Source organism: Rattus norvegicus, chromosome 8 (genome assembly GCF_021556685.1).
Source record: "Rattus norvegicus strain SHRSP/BbbUtx chromosome 8, alternate assembly SHRSP_T2T, whole genome shotgun sequence".
NCBI lineage: Eukaryota > Metazoa > Chordata > Mammalia > Rodentia > Muridae > Rattus > Rattus norvegicus.
In genome coordinates, this window is record NC_141541.1 from 18,347,271 (window position 1) to 18,364,012 (window position 16,742).

Consider the following 16,742-nt stretch of genomic DNA (forward strand, 5'->3'; position numbering starts at 1 on the left):
CCACGGACGTGCCCTCACGCGAGATTTCATCCTAGTCCTAGTCAGGCTGCTGGGCGCGAGAGCGCTCTTTTCGGCGCGGCGAAAGAGGTAAACGGTTGTTCGTCTGGGGTGCTCCGGTCTACCGCGGCCGACCGGGCGGGGTCGCCGGGACCGCGGGGACCATGGGGGCCGCAGGGCGGGCTCCTTAGGCGGCTGTCCGCGCGGAAACGGCGCTCTCGTAGGCCTAGGAGCAGCGGAGCGGGCCAGGCTCCGGCCTTCCGCAGACCGCGCGAGGCTCGGAGTCGCTGTTGGGAGAGGCCGAGGTGTTCTGGGCCTGGAAGGCGTTTTTAGTGTCTTTAAGCGGTCGTGTGCTGCCTGCCCACATATCTTACGTGCTTAAGTAAGGGTCTTGTCAGCCGGCCCACGGCACAGGTTGGACTCAGCTCACCACGTGGCCTCCAAAGCTTGCAGTCGCGAATTTGAAAGGAGCATTCAGGTAGGAGTGGTTCCTAGATAGGGTTCTACAGTGATTATCTTCGGATCTATCCACAGGTGTATAGTGGGTGCAAAAAGGCCAACCTGAAATTTCAGTTTTGGTGGGTTAATTTAAAAAGGCAGTTCATGCAGTGGGTATTTTGCAATCTAAGGACATAATCACCTGTTTTTCTTAGCCTTGAAAACTGTGATTAGTTTAGTTCTAGGATTTGTGTAGCCTAAGTTAACTTTTGAAGTTTTTTTCTCCTTAGCACAAGTGGCCCTCTTACCTACTTCTTACTTTTACACACGTGCATGCAGTGCTCACAGCCCACAAGAGGGATATCGACTCTCTTAGGAATGGTTACAGCTATTTTTAAGCTGCCATGTGGGTGCTGCGAGTCTAATCTTAAGACCATTGAAGAGCTCTTAGTCCATTGGCAGTACTCTTAACTACTAGGCCATCTTTCCAACCCTAATCTAAAGGTTCTTGTACACGCTGTTAGTATCCCAACTACCCGAACTGATGCTTATTTTAGTGTCTAGTGGGCAGCCCAGATTGGAATTAGAAATGCTATATTACTATGTGAGGCTATGTGGTGGTTAAAGCAAAGTGGGCAGATTTTTAGAGAGAAAACAAACTACATTGGAATGTGGTTTGCTTCCACATTCTGTGGAATGTATGCTATGTGTGTGAGTACTCTGGAAGGCAAAGTGCCGTAGCCTCATGGAGCTGGAGTGAACTGCTTACAATCGTAAGCAACCCGTTGTGGGAACTGAAATCTGGAAAAGCAGAGGAGCTCTGCTTAGCTCACTTAAGGGCTTCAAAAGTAGATCTGAAATGTAGGATCCATAGGGATTTTTACAGAAACTGACATAGTGGTAAGGAGTGTGTTGAACTTTCTATTAGAATGCTGTGTATGTGAAGGGGCATCATTGAAATTTGTAATTGCAGAAAACTGGGTAAAGCAAAGTGATGGCTCAATCAGAGGTGGATTCTGTTGACTGTGTGACATCGGATAGAGATGGGGACATTGGAAATCAAAGGTAGGTAAACTATAGATTCAGTCCAAATGTTCAATTTATTTTGAGGAGGGTCTCAATAAATAGAGCCATGGCTGACCTCACCCAGATAATCCTGCCTATCTACCTCCCAAGAGTTGGGATTAAAGGCATGTCACCACACCCTGCAGTCCAGCATATTTGAGTGCTGGGGAGTTTTATTTGTATTGCTTGTCCATAAAACATGGAAAAGCTGAAGATTAACATATTATTAGCTTGACTAATCGTTAAAAAAACTGTCTTGTGGGGCTGGAGAGACGGCTCAGCGGTTAAGAGCACTGACTGCTCTTCCAGAGGTCCTGAGTTCAATTCCCAGCAACCACATGGTGGCTCACAACCATCTGTAATGGGATCTGATGCCCTCTTCTGGTGTGTCTGAAGACAGCTACAGTGTGTTCATATGCATAAAATAAATAAATCTTTTTAAAAAACTGTCTTGTTTTATATAAAATAGTAAGGACACGGTGGTTAACTGGTACTGAGTTCATTCTGAAATGCTGGGTATGATTTTAGGGGATTGTACTTGGAACATGTACTTTTAACATGTTTTTTAGAGTGGATTGCGTGTCTATTCTGGTGCTCTTAGGTGTGGGAGCTGTGAAACTGAAGGGATGCATGATTGTGAGCTGCCTGGGAGAATGGCCTTGCCACTCCTGGGGGATTAATTATATCTAGTGGTAATTCAGTAATGCAATTTAACTTTTGTTTTAGTGATGACTCATCCAATAGCAGCTTATTTAAAACACAGTGTGTTCCTTCACCTACAAGAAAGCAAAGAATCCCTACTGTGAAATGTGTTCCTTCACTTGCAAGTGTTGAAACAGATTCATCAAGTGACTCTTCTCTAGAACCAAGGCCTTTGACTTTAAAGGCTATTTTTGAAAGATTTAAGAAAAAGAAAAGGAAAAAGAGGAAAAAGAGAAAATATAAGCCAAAGTTAAGACGACAAGGAAGACCATCTGGAACGAGGAACATTAGAAGGTCACAAATAGATGCAAAACAAATTAAAGACAAAGGAGCTGTGTTTCCATTCTTAGAATCTGAAAGTGGAAGAAAGACTTTACCTTGGAAGAAAATTTTAACATATGAGGTGAGTGATTTTTTTTTTAATGTAGGTGAATACATTAAGTAGGATGGAATGGTTTGTTGGTCATTCTTTTTTCTTTTAAAAGATTGATTATATATAAATACACTGTAGCTGTCTTCAGACACCAGAAGGCATAGGATCCCCATTTCAGATGGTTGTGAGCCACCATGTGGTTGCTGGAATTTGAACTCAGGACCTCTGGAAGAGCAGTCAGTGCTCTTAACCACTGAACCGTCTCTCCAGCCCTTGTTGGCCATTCTTAATTGTCTGAGGGACACCTGGAACAGATCTATGCAAAGTGCTCCATTCTTCATCTCACCTGTATCACTAGTGAGAGAAATAACCACAACCATTATTTATCAGTGTCACACAGATTAAGGTAGTTGTACTCCAAGTTTCCTTATACAGAGTCCCTTCAAACAACTGAAGCATATCATACCCAACTTTTTTTTCAGCAGTAGTGAAACGTGACATTACACGGTGAGCAGGTATGGAATCACTTCTTAAGGCCCAGTTTTTGAAGAACCTAAGAAAGGTGGAGAATAGGACCATGAAGGAAGCTGCTGCTCATGTGTACTGTTAGCCTAGAGCCCTTGCTTGTAATGGTAATGCCCACAATCTAGGCAACCACTATCCAAAAATAAAGCAGTGTCTTGGTTGAGGATCCATTCTCAGGTTATTCTGTGTCAAATTGACAGTTAGGTTAACTAGGACAAGAGCAGGGGAGAAAACCCAAGTAGCCAGCTACTCAGGTTTTTCAGGTGTTTGAGCATTAAATGTTAAATGATTAGAATGGTTGAATTAGTGTCTGCTTTGCGTTTTTCTTTGTGTGTGCACATGCAGACATAGCATCTTCCTATTCACCTTGTTCCTATGTACTGTCTTCACTCCCCAAGTCTGGAACCGTCATGCACAGAGCATTTACATGGTTTCTGTGCATTCAGATCTGGTCCCTTTGATGAACAGCAAGCCATTGTCCAGCCCCTTGGTATAGTGTCAAGCTTGATTAAGTATTTGATGTTTTAATATTTAAGGAATTGTGTTTTCTAACTTGCAGCAAGCAGTTGCAAGAGGATTTTTTCACCACATTGAAAAACTCAAGTATGAACACCACCTTAAGGAATGCTTGAGCCAAATGCATGCTGGGGAAGATTTAGAAAAGGAAGACTTTGACAGCCGTAGACACAAGTACATGGATGATGATGGTCCGCTTTCTCCTATTGAAGAGCCGTCGTAAGTTGGATTTGTCCATGGAACTTGTAGTTCTCTAAGCTCATTTAAAGACAGTCTCACTACTGTATAGCTGGCTAGGGCTGAACACACATGTACCGAGTGCTGGGATTAAAGGCAAGTGCCATCTATAAAATGAGTATCTTATAAGATTCTGCAATAGTAATCATAACTTCTAGTAAATTTAGGATTGTTTACTCTGAGGTATGTGCATAGGACATCAGTTTGGGAAGGTAGTGGTTTTCTTTGGTTTCAGCGATATCCGAATACTAGGTGACTAATGACTAAATGGCTCATTTCATTTCATGTTACAGAACTGAAGATGAAGCAACAGATCCTCAGTCTGAATGTGATATTAAGTTGGTTGTAAGTGGCCGAGTTTTATTATCTCATTTACGGAATGTAGAAGTTATATACTATTTGGAAATTTCATTTAAACTTTTTTTTTTTTTTTGGTTCTTTTTTTCGGAGCTGGGGACCGAACCCAGGGCCTTGCGCTTCCTAGGCAAGCGCTCTACCACTGAGCTAAATCCCCAGCCCCTCATTTAAACTTTTAAGAGTGAAACTGCTTACTATTTAGGATATTTGGTACCGAGGGCTTTTTATGTTTTTGTGGCTCTTCCTCTTAGCTCCAAGTATTGGGGTTCAGAGCCTTGCCTGCATTAATGACAAGGCATACTGCTGAGTTATAACTCAAGCTTTGAATATTTGTGTATAGGGTATGTATGTATCTGCATGTTGGTATGAGTATACATTTATGGAGTCCAGAATTTGGTCTGGCCTCTTGACCACAACCTAGTGGATTAACCTATAGCAAAGTTTTTGCTCTGCTATTACTGGCTTACAAAATGGTGCCCGTGCCTGGCTCCAATATTAACACTAAAAATTCACCAGGTGTATGTTGGTGTCTGGGTAGGCTAGAAGAGGTGCAGTTGGATCCCTTAAACTGGAATTTTGGTGCACATTGTGGGTGCATAGAATTTTCTTAGTCCTTTGCAGTAAGAAAAGAAGACAATGTTGTGGATTATTTTTGTATTTTTGTTTTTATAAGTGTGAGTGTTCTATCTGAATGTATACCTGATTAATGGAAGAGGGCACCAGGTCACATTACAGATGGTTATGAGCCACCATGTTGTTGTTGGGAATTGAAGGCAGGACTCCTGAAAGAACAGCCACTGCTCTTACTTAACTGCTGAGGCATCTCTCTAGCCCTGTGAAAATCCAGTGTGCTTAGCCACTGAACCATCTCTAGCTCCTGATAAAATAACATTTAGCAAGTCTGGTGTGCAGTCAAATGAGAAAATAGTGCTGGTGTAGTGAGGAATAGATTTATACTTGTGGGCTGAAAGATGACTCAGTACTGGGTTAAGAGCACTGACTGCTCTTCCAGAGGTCCTGAGTTCAAGTCCCAGCAACCACATGGTGGCTCACAACCATCTGTAATGGGACTGATGCCCACTTCTGAAAGCACCTACACTGTATATAATAAATAGATAATAAATTTAAAAAAAAAGATTTATACTAACCCACAGTCAGTGGTGAGTTTAGTTACTAATTTTTCTTTTAAATGCAGGAAGACAGTTGCTTTATAATAAGTACAGAATTCCCAAGGAAGAGAAACTTAGAACAAGAAAAGATTAAGAAAGAATCTGCATTCTCTAAAAAGAGCAAAGCCAAGGATGCCACACAGAGAGGGAACAGGAGGTCCTGGAAAGGAGGTGAACATGTGAGTATCGAGGAAGGTAAAGAGCACGGGATTGTCTTGTGTATGTCAAGAAGATGAAGGAACAAAAATCACTGAACAATCTGGGAAAGAAAATAAACTTGCTGGGGGGAGCTAGCAAAACACTTGGGAAAGCTCTTTTCAGTGCTGATTTCAGAGTAAGAAATCCTTCCTATAGGGATTATTCTATTACAGCAAGTACGACTTTTCTGGAAGGAAAATGCTAACAAAAATCCTATATGTGGCTAGTTTCAAGAACTCCAGCCTCTTCAGTGCTTAGCCCAAACTAACTTATAAAAAAGAATTACTTCATATTTGTGTATTTTGCCTACATGCATATGTGTGGAGTATGCACCATGGCCTGTGGATCTCAAGTTACAGGATGGTAATTAGCTATTGTGGGGGTGATGTGAGCTGAACCACAATTCTATCTACAAGAGTGTTCTTACCTTGTAACACTGGCCTTGTGCCAGTATATACATACAGCTTTGTTGGCTAGCACTTGTGTTTGTTTTTGTTCAGCTGTTGGACAAAGGCAGGTTGACAGGTGCAAAAAACAAATCCTCTTTTGCAACCCAGAACTCATTGTTCAGTATGAGTTTTGATACATACAAGAAGGAATATAAGCACAACGGTGTTACTGATGAGGCTGTTTCTAGCAATGTTCTGTGTGATTTATCCTATAAAGGTAATGATAGATGAATATTCCTTTCTTTAAAGGCTTGCCTTCATTCTGAAGTCAGTTAAAAGATGCCCATGAATGGATGTTTGTTTCAGTGTTGTAAGTAGCATGTCAATTTACATCTTCACAGTATGTTAGCTTGAAGTAAGTGATGCTATTTCTATGAAAGTTTTAGAGTACTCCAATCCTTAGGAAATCCTAGAACATTAGAATCAATAATTTGAACTGAGATAAGTAAAGAAGGCTATAAGGTCTTATACTCAATTTATAATATTATAAACTTTTCTCAAGCATGGTTTATAAATTATAACAAATTTGTAACATCACAAATAATAATGTTTGAAAAGTATGAGTTAACTAAAATAGGTACTATTCTAAAAAATCAGGTTGCCCATAAGGCTCTTCATGAAAATTCAGTTTTATGCTGGCACTTAAATTATCTTTAATCTGCCTGATGTAATTGTCTCTGAGCCTTACTGCCTTTTTGCTAAATGAAGGCCTAGTCTTGGAAGCTTCTAGCCTCTGCACAATCTGATTTAGGCCTAGAATGTTTTCAGCCTCTGAGACTTAACTGCTGAATAAATAATCTCACACTTTTCTTGTTCTTACTGAATTTTTGTCTGGTTTAACAAAGCTGTTGTGGTTCATACTCTAACAAGGTGACTGATTTAGATTGACTTCTGCCTCAAACTACCTTGCAATTTGTTCTGATATTTTGGGCTCCTCTCTCTTGGCATATTCTGTATTTACCTGTGTCTAGCTTGTTCTTTCTGCACCTGTCTTTAAATCTGTCATTTTGTCTGCCACTCAATTAGACTTCTTTTGAACATGGGTTGTTTCTAGTTATGTATGTGCTAAGGGTATGTCAGTATTCCAGCCAGCGTAACCATGTTGCTGGATTAAAATCCCTGTACAGTAAAAGTGAGTTTGAGAGCTCCGGACTGTAAGAATGTATAACCTTAAGCTTAAGCTAGGCAAATCTCCTGAGATTACTTTGTGATTTCCTAAGTTCCTATTAATAGACGTCCATAAAAGGTAGCTGGAGAGAGAGCTTCATGATTGTTGGATGCTTTTGAGGTCTATCCCGATGGGGCTTCGTTAGTAGCCACACATCGTTGGAAACGCCTCATATAGTAACTTGTGGTTTTGCTTGACTCGCAGGACTGTTTGTTAGGTCTGTGGGAAGGAACTACAAGACAGCTAACAAAGTACAAAACTGATGTGCAATTTTGGTTTTGTTTCTAGAAGCACTGGCATTTCCTTCATAAAGATTAGGATTCTGAGTGTTAGGTGAGTTTTAGTAACTGCAATTTTGGGGAAGTATAGCTACAGTTCAGATGATGAATTAAACTGTTCAACTGCTGTATGATACAGACATGAACTAAAATTTAATTCTGACAGAACTGGTTACAGGTGTTAGGTTGGAGTAAACTTTAACTGTAGTTTCTAATAAAGTCATATGTACTGTTCTCCAGGAATGGACATGAAAGACTCTACAGAGATGTTGGTAAGTAAGTATAAAACTAGATTTCTGTTGGGTTTTAATATGATAAATTAAAAATCTCCAGGGGTAATGTGTAAGTTCTCAGCAAGAACATTTGCTCTGTGTGTACAAGCTAGGAAGTACTTTCTTGGGCTGGAGAGATGGTTCAGTGGTTAGGAGCACTGACTGCTCTTCCAGAGGTCCTGAGTTCAAATTCTAGCAACCACACGGTGGCTCACAACCATCTGTTAATGGGGATCTGGTGTGTCTGAAGACAGCGACAGTGTACTCAGAGACATAAAATAAATAAATCTTTTTTAAAAAAGTACTTTGTGCTAGGCTAGTTCATCTTTTAGATTCCAGATTAAAATGATTAGAGAAATGCTCATTCAGTAGGGATATTGAGTTCTTTTTAAAAGAAACCATGTACTAGTTCCACACCTGTAATTATAGGAGTCTGATGTGGGAAGCAGGGAAACTTCTCAGAAAATAAAATTCTTGGTTAGGTAAATGGCACAGTGGATATATAGTTCAAAACCGTAGCAACCAGGTAGATACGGTAGCTGAATCTGGAAGTTCTGACTTTAGTGAGAAACTCTAAGGTGGATAGTGTGATCAAGGAAGGTAATCAATCATCAGTATGTGTGCATGAATGTATGTACAAAGAACATTAAATCTTTTGATTTGAGCACTTTTTCCATTTGTGGGGGATTTTGGCTGAGATGGAACTCTAAATTTCCTGTCCACCTTTAGCCCCCTCAGAATGTGAATTTATGTTAACATTTAAAAAGTTAGCTTCTTTATTAGCACAGGGATTGAGAGTGCTATAAAGACTTTGCACTGCATGGTATCTGCACTCAGCAGTTCTTTCCTGTTGGGTGTTCAAAAGACAGTGCGATAGAAATTCATTATCTGGCATCGTTGGTTTCTTGGCTTTGTGCATGTTAAACCTGGTATTTCTAATGATACAGTTTATTTCATATGTACATATTTCTTCTGGATGTGGGTTCTGGGGAATAATTGGTCTTTAAAACTTGGTTGCCTGCTGAGTGAACCATTCCTTTTCTTCCTAGGGTGTCACAAGGGAAACCTACCTTAAAATGGTAAGACATTTTTCTGTTTCTAGCTGTCTTTACTTGAGTAGATGACACGTATGAGACTCAAGAACTAAGCCTCATTGTACATAAAAATGGGCATTGTTGTTGGCCAGTGTCCAGTGTCAATGTGGCTACATTAAGATACAGGTCATGCTTCCATCACAGCAGATTAAATGACAGTGGTGACAATGAGACCTGCAACATTTGTCTACTACCCTCCAGTGAAGACATGTCAATTCATTTTATATTTTCTTATGACCAATCTTACAGGTTTTTAAAGCTAATTGAAGAAGGGTCCCTAAATTAAAGTAAATTGAAGAAATCCACAAATCTTCTGGTAAGATGTGGACTTTGAAACCTTGTGAGATGATAATACTGAAATTCACTGCTAAGATTTGAAAAGAACAGTACTACCATAAATGATGTTGTGATGATGGGCAAAATGTTCAACTGCTCTGAATGGGCTGAATGAAAGTAGCCTTTCTGAACATCTGTGTTGGGTAGATAGATTCTGTGTATGCAGACCTGCTGACTGACTCCCCTAAACTGTGGGAATATTCTTTGAATCTGGCATCATGTAGAATTAAAAATTTTAATTCTTTGAAACACATTTTCTCCCACAGGCTAAGAACTTAGAAGTTGCCAATGACTGTTGGAAAAGACAGATAAAAGAGGCAAGTAATAGCCATTTATTTTTACAATGGTCATTACCAAGGCTTTTAGAATGCAGTTTCTCATTTGCTGTGGACATGACCATAAAGAAAAATTCCCATTAGGTTTTCCATATGCTACTTGAGTAGCACTTAACCTGTTGGGAACATTTTTTGAGCAAATCTTTATCCAGTTGTTACTTTATATGTAGATGGTTCTAGAATACTGACTACTCATCCCATTACTCCCATGTTCTTATTATGCAGGGCTAAAAATAAAAAGCACAACTGGATGCCCTTGAGGAAAGGTATGTGTATGGGAAGCGGGTAGCGAAGGTCATTTCAAAGAGGGCTTGGTGGCTGTAAAACCAAAAGCTCTTAACGCTGTGACCAAAGATTGATGTTCTTCACAGAGCAGACCATGCACTTTGTGATAGTGCTGTTTTTCTGAGAAGATAACATGCATTTCCCTGAATCACAATTTATCATTAATTTCATTTTGTCTCTTTTAGGGCTATTTTCAGAGTGCCTGGATGGACAGCAAAGAAATCAAACCAACCACTTAAATAAAAATTTATTGACAATAAATAATTTTATACATTAAAAAAGAACCCTTAACACAATTTGTAGGAAGTCAGTATGTATTTTTGGCTTGACTTGTGCTTTCTGTAGAAAAACAGCTTGTCTTCATACTTATATACACTGGCTCCTGTTTCTCTTTGCTGTTTCATCTCCACTAACAGCCTCTGTAAGAGAAATTTGTGTAATTAGATAGGCACATGTAGCAAAACACTAGAAGCAAGCAAAAAAAGCCTTTTGGTACACGAGGGCTCAGGTAGCCTTTCTTCCTTGACACTAACCTTTCAGGTGGCTCAAGGATGAACCTGAAAAGCAGTGATTAATGGGTTGAGTCTAAAAAATACTTAAGCTTAAATACTTAAATCTCTACTGTAGATCATACAGTAGAACATACTTGTAGATAGCTTCTCTTTGGATACTTTGGCTTGAGGGAGCGGAGTTTTATTCCAGATCTCTCTCTGTCTCTGGTAGGATCGTTCCATAAATGTCTTTTTTCTTTTCATGAATGCTTCCCCCAAACTACCTGGTATAGCTGTAATATTTGAAAAAAGTTATTCATGGTTTCACCTCATCATCAGTGGATGTTGTATCAGGCTTATAAGGGAGGTACCTGAAGATGCCACTGTGGGTTGGTCCGCCCAAGGCTCTGATGCAGCTCCACAAAAGGTGGTTTCCACTGAAGACGAAGGCTGCACTGCACCTGCCTATTAGTAAGAAAGTTATTGGCTTGTTTTCCTCCCAGCATCAGCAGCCCCATGAACAGCCTGGTCTAGCAGCTCTGGTGAAGGCATTTACCTGAGAACACTGTGCTTCATTGTCTTCAATGGTTAAGTTTGCAAGATCTGTGTCAGTGATGCTGATGTCACTCGTACTCAATAGAGTGAGATCTGGTTCTTCCATTATGCCATAACCAGTTTCTGTTTCCTGTTTTAACAAGTGAAAGTGAGGAACTGTCCTGCATAATGCTTATATGGAACTCATACACATCTGCCTATCTGCATTCCATTGTGTGTGTCTGTGCAGGAGTGTCACACCCTGTCATGAAAAGCTCTTAGGTTAACTCCTGTCCTTGGCCTGCCTGGGTTTTTGTTCAATTTTTACTCTAGTTTAATTTAGAAGGTGAATGTAGACTTTCAATGACTTTTAGAAACTGTCCACAATTTAAATATTCACAATAAGCATATGTCAGGCTGAAAACTCTCACAGGATGCAGGTGAACAGCCCATTTCACCCAAAAGTATGCACACTATCCCAAATCAGTGTAGCTTATCTGGCCTGCATCCTTACTAACTGGACACTTTCAACCTATTTTAGGTAGGGATGAAAAGTATTCACAAAATCTAAATGTAAACTTAAAATGTAGCCAGAAGAGGAATAGCTCTTGAAGAGTGGGAAACCCCAAAAGATTAAGAAACAAACACTATGTAAAACAGAATAGAAAACAAAATCCTAGATAAACCCTTACCCCTAGGAGACATAACAGAATCTGAGGGGAAAAAAAAATCAGATCCTATTACAAAAGCCTATACTGGAAAATCAGGAGGAAATGGGAACAAATAAGCCATCTAAACAACCCTATAACTCCAAAAGAAATAGAAGCAGTTCTTAAAAGTCTCCCAACCAAAAAGGGCCACTGAAACTAGTTAAGATTGATGAAGCTGGCATGTCAAATAGAGTGGCAAACACTTACCATAACAACAATGCCAACCAACCAGAGCTCCAAGGGACCAAAAACTACACATGGACAGATCCATGGCTCCAGCTGCATATGTGGCAGAGGATGGCCTTGTTGGGCACCAATGGGAGGAGAAGCCCCTTGGTCCTGCCAAGGCTGGATCCCCCCTCTATCCCCCAATGTAGGGGAATGGGGGGCACCCTTATAGAAGAAGGTTAGGGGGGGTATAGGGGGCTTATGTCCTAGAAACCAGGGGAAAAAGTAACATTTGAAATGTAAATAAAAAAGAGGTATTGGAACTCTCTTATTTGGTGCCTAAGCAGGAATAGTGAGAACAGCTCTAAGCATTCCTAATCTGAGCTGAATTAGGACAATTGGGCACAATATGACCAAACTCATAACATTATTGTAACCTCACACATCTGGTATTTTCCTCTTAGTAATACCAATAATGATTGGGAGCTTTGAAAACTGGCTTGTTCCACTAATAATTGGAGCCCCTAATATAGCATCTCCATGAATGAATAACACAAGTTTTTGACTTCTACCTCCCTCATTCCTTCTACCCTCATCAATAGTAGAAGCAGGAACAGGATGAACTGTATACCCACCCCTAGCTGGTAATTTAGTCCATGCAAGAACATTAGTAGATCTGAAAATTTTCTCCTTACATTTAGCTGGTGTATCATCTATTTTTGGGGCTATTAACTTTATTATTGCCATTATTAATATAAAACCACTAGTATAACTCAATATTAAACACCACTATTTGTGATCGCTGGCATTCTTCCAGTCAATAATAGTCGTGAAAAACCACATGTTTTTAACTAAAGTTGGAACTAAGTAAGCAGCCTCTGTACATGCTGAGCTAAAAAATGGAAGTTTTCTAATGAAGATGAATTAACTTACCCACACTGGAATAGGTCTCCGGAATGGACACGACTCAGATTTCAACATGTGTTCTTCTTGTGCTAGCTGACATACATTTCTTACAGCTTTTGTAGTTTCAGTTTTAATTACATTCTGAATGGGCTTTTCATTTTGAATACTCAATGAATTAGACCCCTGAATTGAAGTTTCCATCTCCACTGTTCCTACATATGGGTTTATAGGTAAAACTACATTTTCATCTTCAGTGAGTCTCTGTGACATTGGAACTGCTCTTCTTGACAGTTCTTCAAAACCCAGCATTTCTTCTCTGCCTTCTAATTGTTTGACTGAGCCCTCACTGGAGACAGAACCACATGGAGTGCTGTGCTGCGGGTGTAACTGATCAAATAGAGTAGTATCAGATGAACTGCAGGCTGGACTCAAATTCTCTGTCGAGGGCTGGAAATAGATACTTTTTTTCTTCTTTTGTAGTATTTCAGAATAGTTCTGATTTTCCATGCTTTGGGAAGTACCTCTTGCTTCAATGCTGTAAATACTTGGTAGATCAGTATGTTGGCTTTCCTGTGAAGAGAATTCTGGTAGAAGCTGTTGAAAAGATTGTTCAGATCCTGCATTAAAAAAAAACAAAAACAAAAAACCAAAAAAACCACAAAGTCAATACTGGATAGAGAGATGCATTTTAAGTAAATTGTAAATAAGTTTTATGACTTTCAGTTTTAGAAGAAAAAGATGATGTGTATAAACATACAATAAATCCAATGGTCAGTAATTTTCACAAAAAAACCCATGTAATGTCTAATAATCCATGCTTATTCCCACGAAAATTCTGAACAAAACAGAGGTGCACGCTTGCTCAGGCACCTGAGTGTGTGTGTACATACAAGGCTCTAGAAAGATAGAGCTACAGTAGGTCAGGTGGGACAAAAGGGATTTCTGATTGTGGAGACTCAGTCTTGCACACGTCTAAGTCAAGTATATATTCCATTGCTTAAATGAATAGAACCTCTGATGCTGAGAACCAGAGAGGGACAGATGAGAAGGTGAGAGGCATAAAGGCCACAGAAGTGGGATAGAATCTTCATGTTGATTTAGCTCCCTCACTTAACTTAGTCACACACCCTCAGTTGTAGCATGAGCCAGGTTAACGTCCAGTTGCTGGTTCAGTCTTGAGTTAGGAGAATGCGAGCCAGCTGTCAGCGCTGTGAAACAGAGTGTACTTGTGGACAACGCCTTAACGTGTTTTTCAGATGAAGATTCTGAGTTCTGCTGAGAAAAGTAAGAAAAAAAAGGCTGAAATACTGATCCTATATTACTAGTCAAATCCACCCTACTCCTTTGACATTATTTTTCCTTAATTACAACTTTATCATTACAGTTATAAGTTGTGATGATTCAAGAAACTCCATTCTGAAGCAGGTACCCTTCTTGGTAGCTGATGACCTAAATTCCTGTAAGATGAACTGTATGGATTCCTTGCTCTGTTTTCTATAAACCGGATGACTGACTGATAAGCAGGACACCTCCTTTATCCAGGTGTACACATAGCTGAAGGGAGTGAAGCAGTTTCTCATTCAGCTACAAATTCCACAAAACAAGGTGACTGGTCTCCACCTTTTAATTACCCATCCATCAATATTCACGGCACTGAACTCTAATATACCTGGTAAAAGTCTCTGTCTTCTTGAGAAGTCCCAGGGGATGATAGGTCAAGATCTAGATGTGGTTCTAAGGGTTTAAAGAGCTGACGATGCAAGTGTGGAAATAGGTGTTCCAATTCGGGAAAGTCAAGGTCCACAGCTGGAACTTTATGGAGAAAAAAAGAGTAAGTTTAATTTTAAAACCTGCACTGAAACCCAGGAATGAATGCTCAGAGAACATGCCCACTAGTGTTTACACATTTCTAATACAGTAGGGTTATTTCCACTTGCTCTCCATGCTCATAAGATGCATTCAAAGTTAGCCTAGCCATGGCTGTTCCCCAGATATGAGGAGGCGTCCACGGTTAATTAGGGATGGCAGGCCACCTAAGACAAACTTAGCTGTAAGGGCTCTGAGCACTCACTTAACTTTACTTCATTACCAAGTTTCTTCCTTGTTGCTATAGGACACATGTACTGTTGCTAATGTGTAATATCTTACTTAATTTCAACTTCTTTTATGAAAGAGGTAAGTAAATTAACTTCCCCATGATCTCACAGCAACAAACTCTCTAAATCCCGCCCAAATCCCTGCCTTAGTTGTGGTGATTAAAGGTAAAGGGAGATGGATGTCCTTCTCTTTAGGCTCTTCAAACTTTTTTATTTAAAAAATTAAATTAGTTCATTTCTCTCTGTGTATATCCGCATCTACATGCCATGGTGCACCTGCCATAGTGCTTGTATGTAGGTCAGAGGTAACCTCTAGAAGTTAGTTCTCTCCTTCCACCAACGTGCGTTCCATGGACTGAATTCATTCAGCTGTGTCAGGTTGATAGAAAGTTCCTTTAATGCTGTGATGGTTTGTATGTGCTTGGCCCAGGGAGTGGCACTATTAGAAGATGTGGCCCTGTTGGAGTAGATGTGTCACTATGGGTGTGAGCTTTAGGACTCTCAGCTGCCTGGAAGTCAGTCTTCTGCTAGCAGCCTTCAGATGTAGAACTCTCAGCTTCTCCTGCACCATGCCTGACTGGATGCTGCCATGCTCCTGCCTTGATGATAATGGACTGAACCCCTGAACTTGTAAGCCAGCCCCAGTTAAATGTTGTCCTTTTCAGAGTTGCCTTGGTCATGATGTCTGTTCCATGACCTAACTAAGTAGTACCTTTAGTAGTAAAGCCCTAACTAAGACAAATGCCAAGACATCTTCTCACTGGCCCCTTTATATTTTTCAGTTAGACAGTACTCTCAGATACCCGTTCCATAAATGCCCTCAATATTATCTGTGGTACAAATGATGTGCAGGCCAAGCTCAAACATTAGTTAAAGCTAAAAAAACATGAAAGGTGAAAAGCTAGAAAAGTTATACAAATATTCTTTTAAAATAATTTTACCCTGAAAGTCTCTTTTGTCAGGTATCAAATTTGCTTCATTTATATCCTTGTCTATGATCTGATGAACATGTGTCTGATCAGATGCATTTTCTTCCTCTGTGGGCAACAGGGAGTTATGAGCGCCTAAGGAGTGCTGCTGCTGATAAGTAACTTGTGTTGAAGGGACTGCACAGCTAAGAGAGCCTGTCTCTTCCTCTTTACTGCTGGATTCTTGTTCTTGATGCTCTGTCTGTTCTGAAAATGACTCTGAAAGTGAATGCAATGAAAGCATTTAGTTAACATTTATAATATAGTAATTTAATGTCTGGGTATCTCCTCACTGACATAATACGTCATAGCAATACATAATGCTGAGATTGGTGGAACCAAGAGAGCTGTTCAGAGGGAAAATGTGCCAGAATGCACACTTGATTTTGTCATTTTCAGAATATCACTCAGTACTGTATTCTATTAGACACTGATGCTTTTTTCTGTGTAGACTCAAGATGGTTTCTACCCCAAACCTAATCCCCTGGACACACCCCCCATTACCACACTGCAGTCCAGACAGTGCAGCTCATTTAATATGTTCACACAGTCTGCTAGTACCTGGATCTGTGAGGCTCAAATCTGTGATTTCATAACTTAAGAAGCTTCCAGTAGAAACAGTCATTGAAGATAATAGCTCCTGAGAAATCTCTTGTGTTTCAACCTAAAATTTAAAAGGGAAATATTAGATCATGATTATGACACATCTATAAAAACCATAAATCATCTACATTGCTAGTTGTCAATTCTGAGCTCAGATCAAGTGTAGAAACCTTCATAGTGACAAAATTCAGTACTAAAACCTTTTCATCATTGCTCAGAAATGACCACGCGCACACACACACACACACACACACACACACACACACACACACACACACACACACAGAGATACATGCATACACGCACGCCCATACACCCACATACCACCCTTTCCTTCTCTCACCATAGACAGACCCTAATTGTTTAAGCTGTTTTGTAGTTTTGCTTCTCAGAACTATGGAGATCATGCACCCAGCCGACCAAAAGGCCTTCTGATGCTCAGATTTGGCTATTTTCATCATTGATCCACTTC

General features: G+C 40.1%; 2 protein-coding genes and 10 non-coding genes across 51 annotated transcripts in view; 9 read left to right on the plus strand and 3 right to left on the minus strand.

Annotated features, from left to right (window-relative positions):
• The first annotated feature begins 33 nt into the window (after nucleotides 1-33).
• Nucleotides 34-10,104, plus strand: Taf1d (TATA-box binding protein associated factor, RNA polymerase I subunit D). 9 transcript variants are annotated; one of them, XM_087562617.1, is made up of 14 exons: nucleotides 34-87; nucleotides 1,409-1,500; nucleotides 2,227-2,605; nucleotides 3,660-3,835; nucleotides 4,147-4,198; nucleotides 5,406-5,558; nucleotides 6,276-6,336; nucleotides 7,483-7,527; nucleotides 7,713-7,744; nucleotides 8,794-8,823; nucleotides 9,088-9,154; nucleotides 9,441-9,491; nucleotides 9,735-9,775; nucleotides 9,980-10,090. In XM_087562617.1, the coding sequence occupies exons 2-7, from the start codon at nucleotides 1,430-1,432 to the stop codon at nucleotides 6,300-6,302; spliced, it is 858 nt and encodes a 285-aa protein (XP_087418743.1). In that variant the 5' UTR covers nucleotides 34-87; nucleotides 1,409-1,429; the 3' UTR covers nucleotides 6,303-6,336; nucleotides 7,483-7,527; nucleotides 7,713-7,744; nucleotides 8,794-8,823; nucleotides 9,088-9,154; nucleotides 9,441-9,491; nucleotides 9,735-9,775; nucleotides 9,980-10,090.
• LOC120094521 (small nucleolar RNA SNORA40) lies at nucleotides 6,053-6,180 on the plus strand. Its single transcript, XR_015628349.1, has one exon. It is a non-coding gene; the product is annotated as a small nucleolar RNA SNORA40 (small nucleolar RNA).
• Nucleotides 7,309-7,439, plus strand: LOC148003959 (small nucleolar RNA SNORA18). Its single transcript, XR_015628308.1, has one exon. It is a non-coding gene; the product is annotated as a small nucleolar RNA SNORA18 (small nucleolar RNA).
• Snord5 (small nucleolar RNA, C/D box 5) lies at nucleotides 7,569-7,640 on the plus strand. The gene has a single exon (XR_015628318.1). It is a non-coding gene; the product is annotated as a small nucleolar RNA SNORD5 (small nucleolar RNA).
• LOC120094454 (small nucleolar RNA SNORA8) lies at nucleotides 8,557-8,693 on the plus strand. Its single transcript, XR_015628309.1, has one exon. It is a non-coding gene; the product is annotated as a small nucleolar RNA SNORA8 (small nucleolar RNA).
• Nucleotides 8,891-9,023, plus strand: Snora1b (small nucleolar RNA, H/ACA box 1B). Its single transcript, XR_015628303.1, has one exon. It is a non-coding gene; the product is annotated as a small nucleolar RNA SNORA1 (small nucleolar RNA).
• Nucleotides 9,238-9,310, plus strand: Snord6 (small nucleolar RNA, C/D box 6). The gene has a single exon (XR_015628300.1). It is a non-coding gene; the product is annotated as a small nucleolar RNA Z40 (small nucleolar RNA).
• Nucleotides 9,519-9,640, plus strand: LOC120094470 (small nucleolar RNA SNORA32). The gene has a single exon (XR_015628298.1). It is a non-coding gene; the product is annotated as a small nucleolar RNA SNORA32 (small nucleolar RNA).
• Snora25b (small nucleolar RNA, H/ACA box 25B) lies at nucleotides 9,802-9,930 on the plus strand. Its single transcript, XR_015628314.1, has one exon. It is a non-coding gene; the product is annotated as a small nucleolar RNA SNORA25 (small nucleolar RNA).
• Cep295 (centrosomal protein 295) overlaps nucleotides 10,025-16,742 on the minus strand; it is a 37,849-nt gene continuing 31,131 nt past the window's right edge. For 8 of the 32 annotated variants that reach the window (XM_087562653.1, XM_087562634.1, XM_087562631.1 and 5 more), the window contains exons 20-29: nucleotides 16,229-16,331; nucleotides 15,641-15,886; nucleotides 14,273-14,415; nucleotides 13,731-13,878; nucleotides 12,631-13,220; nucleotides 10,842-10,970; nucleotides 10,657-10,750; nucleotides 10,441-10,578; nucleotides 10,328-10,351; nucleotides 10,027-10,213 (exon numbers count right to left, since the gene is read on the minus strand). In XM_087562653.1, coding sequence (XP_087418779.1) covers nucleotides 10,161-10,213; nucleotides 10,328-10,351; nucleotides 10,441-10,578; nucleotides 10,657-10,750; nucleotides 10,842-10,970; nucleotides 12,631-13,220; nucleotides 13,731-13,878; nucleotides 14,273-14,415; nucleotides 15,641-15,886; nucleotides 16,229-16,331 — 1,668 coding nt within the window. In that variant the 3' untranslated portion in view covers nucleotides 10,027-10,160. 32 annotated transcript variants of the gene reach the window in all.
• Nucleotides 16,417-16,486, minus strand: LOC120094474 (small nucleolar RNA U2-30). The gene has a single exon (XR_015628319.1). It is a non-coding gene; the product is annotated as a small nucleolar RNA U2-30 (small nucleolar RNA).
• Nucleotides 16,657-16,736, minus strand: LOC120094475 (small nucleolar RNA U2-19). The gene has a single exon (XR_015628317.1). It is a non-coding gene; the product is annotated as a small nucleolar RNA U2-19 (small nucleolar RNA).

What these genes read in the sequence shown, in the direction of transcription:
- Taf1d (XM_087562617.1), top strand. Translation starts at nt 1,430, where the DNA reads ATGGCTCAATCAGAGGTGGATTCTGTTGACTGTGTGACATCGGATAGA. An exon ending in AATGTGATATTAAGTTGGTT is followed by an intron (nt 4,199 to 5,405) that starts GTAAGTGGCCGA and finishes TTTTAAATGCAG; the next exon opens with GAAGACAGTTGCTTTATAAT. An exon ending in CCTGGAAAGGAGGTGAACAT is followed by an intron (nt 5,559 to 6,275) that starts GTGAGTATCGAG and finishes CTTTCTTTAAAG; the next exon opens with GCTTGCCTTCATTCTGAAGT.